At 58.3% G+C, this 7300-nt stretch overlaps 2 protein-coding genes across 2 annotated transcripts in view; one reads left to right on the top strand and one right to left on the bottom strand.

Annotated features, from left to right (window-relative positions):
• Window positions 1-344: 344 nt before the first annotated feature.
• LOC102259695 (chromosome unknown open reading frame, human C3orf84) lies at window positions 345-6407 on the top strand (the record flags this gene model as incomplete). The annotated part of the gene is made up of 5 exons (XM_014538989.1): window positions 345-494; window positions 4760-4816; window positions 5130-5586; window positions 5853-5929; window positions 6210-6407. Coding segments are annotated over 5 exons (939 nt in total), but the record flags the coding sequence as incomplete, so codon positions are not given.
• A 204-nt stretch (window positions 6408-6611) lies between these two features.
• KLHDC8B (kelch domain containing 8B) overlaps window positions 6612-7300 on the bottom strand; it is a 3617-nt gene continuing 2928 nt past the window's right edge. The window contains exon 6 of the mRNA XM_014538988.1: window positions 6612-7300. Coding sequence (XP_014394474.1) covers window positions 7182-7300 — 119 coding nt within the window. The 3' untranslated portion in view covers window positions 6612-7181.

Here is a 7300-nt window from a genome sequence, read left to right as displayed (position 1 = left end):
CCAGCCACCCCGAGGCCCCTCCCAGGGTCCCCGCTGAACCCCGGTGACCCTCAGGCCCAAGCTCCATCTCCCGGCCGCCCCTCTCCAGGGCGCCCCCACCTCGGATGCTTTCTTTTCGGTCAGAAACTCCCAGGAGCGGCCTTGAGCCTCTGGGGCCCTGGGTGGAGGCTCGGAGTGGGAGTGGGTGTGGGTGTGGGAGTGGGTGTGGGTGTGGGTGCAGGAGCGGCCTTGAGCCTCTGGGGCCCTGGGTGGAGGCTCGGAGTGGGAGTGGGTGTGGGTGTGGGAGTGGGTGTGGGTGGTGTGGGTGGGGGTGGAGTGGGAGTGGGTGCGGGTGGGGTGGGTGTGTGGGCCTCACCCGCCCGCCGCCTCCTCCGCTGCAGCACAACAATGGCTTCTATGGGCACTACCGAGGCCAGTTCAAGAATGAGAGCGCCCTCGAGTACCGCCTGGCGGCCAAGCCCCAGCCCCCGACAGTCTTCCTGCAGCGATGCAAGGTGGGCGCGGGCAGCGGGCGGGGGTGGGGGTGGGGGTCTGCGGCTCACTGCACCTGTCTCACCACAGCTGTCTCACTGCACCCGTCTCACTGCACCCGTCTCACTGCACCCGTCTCACTGCACCCGTCTCACTGCACCCGTCTCACTGCACCCGTCTCACTGCACCCGTCTCACTGCACCCGTCTCACTGCACCCGTCTCACTGCACCCGTCTCACTGCACCCGTCTCACTGCACCCGTCTCACTGCACCCGTCTCACTGCACCCGTCTCACTGCACCCGTCTCACTGCACCCGTCTCACTGCACCCGTCTCACTGCACCCGTCTCACTGCACCCGTCTCACTGCACCCGTCTCACTGCACCCGTCTCACTGCACCCGTCTCACTGCACCCGTCTCACTGCACCCGTCTCACTGCACCCGTCTCACTGCACCCGTCTCACTGCACCCGTCTCACTGCACCCGTCTCACTGCACCCGTCTCACTGCACCCGTCTCACTGCACCCGTCTCACTGCACCCGTCTCACTGCACCCGTCTCACTGCACCCGTCTCACTGCACCCGTCTCACTGCACCCGTCTCACTGCACCCGTCTCACTGCACCCGTCTCACTGCACCCGTCTCACTGCACCCGTCTCACTGCACCCGTCTCACTGCACCCGTCTCACTGCACCCGTCTCACTGCACCCGTCTCACTGCACCCGTCTCACTGCACCCGTCTCACTGCACCCGTCTCACTGCACCCGTCTCACTGCAGCTGTCTCACTGCACCTGTCTCACTGCAGCTGTAGTTAAAACCTTCCCACGGGTAGCAGCCACTCTCCTCTCCTCTCACGTGGCATGTAGGCATCTTATCCATGTCATTAAGACACAAAACAATTCCATTTTCTTCCAAAGCAGGCTGATTGATTTCTAGCCTTCACCTGCCTGACTCTTGGGAAATGTCATTCTAGTCCTGGGTCATGGCGGGGCGGGCCGCTGGCGGTGCCATAACTTGGGTCCCTGTCCAACACCCTCAGGCAGCACAGAGGGTCTGCCCTCAGCACCAGTGGCTGCAGACTGGTCGCTTCCGCAGGGCCCTTGCCTCCCACATGCAAAAGGCCCCTTTCAGGAGACCCCCCCACAAAGGCCTCTTCAGCCTGAGCCCCCGAGCCCCTGTGCCCCCTGCTCAGAGACCATGGATTCACCACTTGGTGGAAAAGGAGCCCTAGATGGTTTAGAACAAAGATGTAGGTGAAGTTCTAGGGCAGACACTCCGAGCTGGGTGGGGAGGGAAGGACCACAGTCTTCCCAGGCCCCCAGGGTTTTTAAGTTCAAGTCTGTATTGAGACGATTGTAGATACATAAACAGTTGTGAGAAGTCGTAGAGAGCCCTTCCACACTTTGCTCAGTTTCCCCCAATGGTAAGGCTGTGCAAAGCTTTAGTAATAATATCACAGCCAACACTGACAGGCATGCGCTCACCTGTCTCGCCCGGATTCCCCAGCCTGACTTGTGCTTGTGTGTGGGTAAGAAGATCTATAGCTTTTTCTTGCCGGTGTAGGTTTGTGTATCCCAACCACAGTCAAGACACATCACCGGGGTCCCTGGTGCTGCCCTCTTATGACCACACCCACCATCCCAGCTCTCCGCCTTCCCTGTCTCTAACCCCTGGCACCCACCACTCTCTCCCGTTTCTAAAATGTTGTCACTTCAAAGTGTCACCTAACTGGAAGGATAGAGCACGCAACTATCGGGATTGGTTTTTCTTACTCGGCGTGATTTCCTACACATCACCCAGCTGTGTGTGGGTCAATGAGTCATTCCTTTTCGTTACTGAGTGGCAGTCCGTGGCATGCATATGCCTGTTCATTTAACTCTTCACCTGTTACAGACTCTCTGTCGGGGCTGATTCCAGTGTTTGGCTCTTACAGCGAAAGCTGCCATGACCATTTGTGTACAGGTTTGGGTGAATATAGGTTTTCATTTCTTTGGCATAAATGCCAGGAGTGCAGTTGCTGGGTCATAGAAGAGTTGTATGTTGAGTTTTAAAAACAAACGGCCAAACTTTTCCAGAGTAGCTGTAGCTGTCCCGTTCCCACCAGCCATGTGTGTGGGACCCAGTTTCTCTCCGTCCGCACCAACACTTGTCGCCGGCTCTATTCCTTATTTTAGTCATTATGATGGGTGTGCTGTGACATCACATGGCGGTTAATCTTCATTTCTCGAATGTTTAATGATGGTGAGCTTCTTTTCATGTGTCCTTGCCATCTGCATATCCTCTTTGGGGAGATGTCATTGTCATTAGCCAGGGTTCTAACTGGATAGTTTGTTATTTTACTGTGGAGCTGTGAGAGGGCTCTATGGTTCTAGGTATTAGTCCTTAATTGAGTATGTGGGTTGCAAATATTTTCTCCAAGTTTGTAGCTTGTCTTTTTAGCCTCTTCACATGGACATTCACAAAGCAAAAGTTTTTCATTCTGATGAGGCCCAATTTATCAGTTTTTTATGGGTCTTTCTTTTTTTTATGGATCAAGTCTACAAACTTTGTCTGGCTTTAGATTCTGAGGATTTTCTCCTGTTGTTTCTTTTCTTTTTTTTTTTCAAATATATTTTATTGAGTTTCCACAGAGAGGAAGGGAGAGAGATAGAGAGTTAGAAACATCGATGAGAGAGAAACCTCGATTAGCTGCCTCCTGCACATCTCCCACTGGGGATGTGCCCACAACCCAGGCACATGCCCCTGACCGGAATCGAACCCGGGACCCTTCAGTCCCCAGGCTGACGCTCTATCCACTGAGCCAAACCGGCTTCGGCTGTTGTTTCTTTTCTAAAAGAGCCCTGGGTTTTTAATCCCTGTGATGTCAGCTTGTTATGAGGACTGAAAGGTAAGGCTGGCTGGCTTCCCACCCTCCTGGCCCTTTATTCTGGTTGGAGACCTGTTCTCGCTGTCTAAGGCGGAGGTCCCCATGGAGGAGCTTGTCAAAGGCACATACACAGGCTCCGCCCTGAACAATCTGGTTCAGAGATCAGGGATGAAGCTACCCCTGCCTTTTACTTAGGAACCTGCCATCAGCCATTGCTCATTCCCCAGCCCAGCCAAGACTGAACTCATCAGCCCAGGCCCTTCATTGGGCCAGGCACTGTTCTCGGGACGGAGTTACAGATGTGAGCAAGGCAGAGAGAACAGACAATAAGCAGCCAGAATAGATAGTCATGTAGATGTGAGAAGGTGAGAAATGCAGAGTTGGGGTGATGGGACTGCTGGGGTGGTGCTCAGTGCTCGAGGAAGACTTCCCAAGAAGAAGGGGAGGAGGAGTCATGGCCAGAAAAATCTCAAAGGCTGGAGGCGGAGCAGCTGGTTGCCTGAGGAGCAGGGAGGATGCCGGTGGCTGCAGGCGATGGAGGATCAATGCCTGTGGATCTCATGGAACTATGATGACTTGGCTTTTACAAACATGAGGGACCTTTGGCAAACAAGGGCTGTGAACGGACTCACGCGTTAAAAGAGCTACTCTGCCTGCTAAGAGGACAGCAGGTGGGGAGCAAGCTCAGAAGCAGGGGTCCCAGGGGTGAAGCTCTTGCAATAATTCCGGCAGAGAAGAGGGTGGCGGGGCCAGGGGAAGCGGTGGCCATGCTGAGGCGCTCCCGGCCTGGTGCATGTTGAAGGACCAGCAGGATTCCTGGCGCTTGGGGGTAAGGTGAGAGGAGGGATCAAGGGCGTTTGGCTGGATCCAGCTGCTGTGGCCTGAGCTGGGAGGCTGTAGCCGGGGTGGGCTTGGGAATGACCCCGAGCTCAGCCATGGCTTTGAGATGCCCATTAGACCAGCGGTCGCCAGCCTTTCGGACCTCAGGGACCACAGGGGAGCGCGGAGCACCGGTTGGCGACCGCTGCATTCGATGTCTCCGGTTAGCTGCTGGGTCTGGAATTCAGGAAGGAGCTTGAACTAGAGAGAAAAACGTCCATTTCCAGGTGGTGTTCAGGGTCAGGAGCTTGGGCTGCTGATGGGGGAGTAGGTGTGGAGAGAGGGGAGGAGAGAACCACGCCCACTCCTGGGCGATGTGGAGGTGGGGGGTCCTGTAAAGCCTGACCACTCGCCCTAGGGCAGGAGGTCCTGAGGTGGCCCAGAGTGAGGTGTTGCTTTCGTTTGTATCTGCCCTTTGGGGTAGCAGCAGTTTAGCAGGTTAGGACGGTGGCTCCTGGCACCTTCCCTCCATTGTGGGTCCTGAGGGAAGACCTCGGGGCAGGGAAGCACCGTTTCCCCCATGACCTTCTTCCTCTCTTTCCAGGAGCCAGTGCGGCAGCACTTCTTCTCCAAGCACGACAACCGCACTTCCTTCGACAAGGTGAGTGCGGGAGAGGAGGGGGGGCCAGGCAGGGAGGTGGGGGAGGCAGTGCGGGAGGGGCTCCTCGGAAGGTGAGAGCTGGCGCTGAGCAGGGAAACAGCTGCTGTGGCTCCCCTGCCAGCGGCCTGAATATGTGCAAGCCTCCCAGGGGCCACTGATGTTCTGGGGCCTCACTCCAGAATGGAGGCAGGCCCAGAGGTGGGGTTCAGGCCAGGCACAAGCCAGGCATCACCGGGCAGGCTTGGCTTTAGGGGGCACCCAAGGCCAAACCTGGTGCCAGGACTGTGGGCCAAGGGCCCGTACCGCTGAGGAGGGTCCCTACTGCCTACTGCAGGGCATCGGGAGACGGAAAAACATGGAGCGCCTGTGTCACCGGCCCACCTTCCTGCACTGGGCCTCCAGCGAGCTGGAGCTCTACCAGCAGCGGCCCCTGGAATCCTCCTACCAGTCCACCTTCCGCTTATCCCCAGGACCCAGTGACGCCCCTCAGCGCCTCGTCCACTTTGTGCAGATCCATCACCCCCGCACCTGTACCACCTACCAGCAGAACTTCTGCCAGCCCTCCCAGAGCGGCCACTGTGGCGGCGACTGTGGGGGCCCCCCGGCCTCCGGCCCCAGTACCCCGACTAACCTCCCAAAGATCCCCGGGTCCAAACCGCTGCAGCATTACCTTCATGAGGGGGTCTCCGAGTGTCTAAACTGGTCCAGAGCATTAAACAAGGATGGCTATTGCCCTGGCCAGTTGGCTCAGTGGATAGAGCGTCAGCCTGCAGACTGAAGGGTCTTGGGTTCGATTCCAGTCAACAGCACGTACCTCAAGGGCATGTACCTCAGTTACAGGCTTGATCCCTGGCCCCAGTCGGGGTGCATGTGGGAGGCAACCAATTGATGTGTCTATCTCACATCGGTGTTTCCCTCTCTGTGTCTCTTTCTCTCCCTTCCACTCTCTCTAAAAATCAATGGGAAAATATCCTCAGGTGAGAATTAACAAAAAAAGAATGGCTGGCACCGAGGCCTCCCTGGCCTGTGCTTGTAGCCCAGGAGGGCGCAGAGCTGGAGCGCAGTAAGACACTGCCAGGCCTTATGCTGGCTCCTATGGCACTGGTGCCCCTGGTGCCTCTGTGCTGGGCAGGGGGGTGTTGCCTTGGGAGCTCTGCCGTTGAGTGAGAAGGGGCACAGCCAGCAGGAGGCTATGGGTCCAGGAGGGTTACCATGGCCACAGCAGATGGGTTCTGGGACCCCAAATCCATTCTTGCAGCAAACCCAGCTGTGAGCCCCTCACACTCAGTGAGACTGCAGAAAGCCAGAGCCAGTGGCCCTAACTAGTGGGCAGCGAAGCCGGGACGAGGAGGCGAGGGCCAGCAGCTTGGCTTCTCGGGAGCTTCGCCTCTAGGGGTCTGGTGGTGGCCACACAGTCCTGCCCAGCAGACGGCTTCCCTGCAGCTGGGACGGAGGGAGACTGTCCGCCACACCCCACGAGACCTCCGGCGGCGAGCAGGGCGTGGCCGAGATGCTGAGGCCCAGGCCTGGAGAGCGTCCTGCCCGCGTGGTGTGTGGTCGTTTTCTGAGCTCTTCTCTGCTCGTCCTGTGAGGACCCCCACCATCCAGGACAGCGGGACAGCGGCTGCCCTGGGTCCCCACGGAGAATCTAAGGCTGAGGAGGGGCTGAGACAGCAGACACTTTGGGGGCAGCGGCCGATCGAAAAGGCTCTTCTGGACCCTTATCCTTGGGACAACGGAAGCCCCACAGGAGGACAGGGCTGCGGGGGACAGGAGTCCACACCAGGGCCACGCACCAGCTTTTAGCAGCATCTTTACTTCCGTATCTGAACTCCCTGGGTCCTCACAACAGCCCTGTGAGGTAGGTAGGGCAGGAAGGTTTCGGAGATCCCCGTTTAGGTGAGGATGCTGAGGCACAGAGAGGTGAAATGACCGGCCCGAGGCCACACAGCCAACAGTGTGAAGGGCCCAAAGCTAACGTTTTTGACCCTTCGGAGGTTCCTGCAGTTACTCTTCCATTCCCTCTGTGTCCCCCACCCTCCCCAACACTCCTGGGTCCCCAGGGGCCTCCAAGGCAGGCTGGCAGCCAGGACTTCTCAGGAATAGTCACGGGAGGCCTGGTCGACTCCAGGCAGGCACTGGGCCTGTCTCCCCTTCCCCACTTCCCAATCGGACAGAGCAAGGGTGGGGGAGGCCTGGCCCATGAGTGAAGGGGGGTGAGGTGGTGGAAGCGTATGGGTACCCTACGCTATGGATGGCGCCTCCCGCCGGGGTCCCCGCGGCTGTGTCACAGCGCCTGCGCCTCCATCCCACAGAGCAGCTGCCTGGCCCTGAGCTGCTCCAGGGGACAAGGTCCCTGCAGGATTCAGACCCCATCACGCAGACACAGAGCCTCCACGGCCTGGCTGGGACCCTGCGCCACGCCCCCGATGACAAACAGCCGGGGCCCCGCCTGCAGGCTGGAACAGGAGCAGCGGGCCATGG

Source organism: Myotis brandtii, unplaced genomic scaffold, assembly GCF_000412655.1.
Source record: "Myotis brandtii unplaced genomic scaffold, ASM41265v1 scaffold207, whole genome shotgun sequence".
Lineage (NCBI taxonomy): Eukaryota > Metazoa > Chordata > Mammalia > Chiroptera > Vespertilionidae > Myotis > Myotis brandtii.
This window is presented reverse-complemented; position numbering and strand designations above follow the sequence as displayed.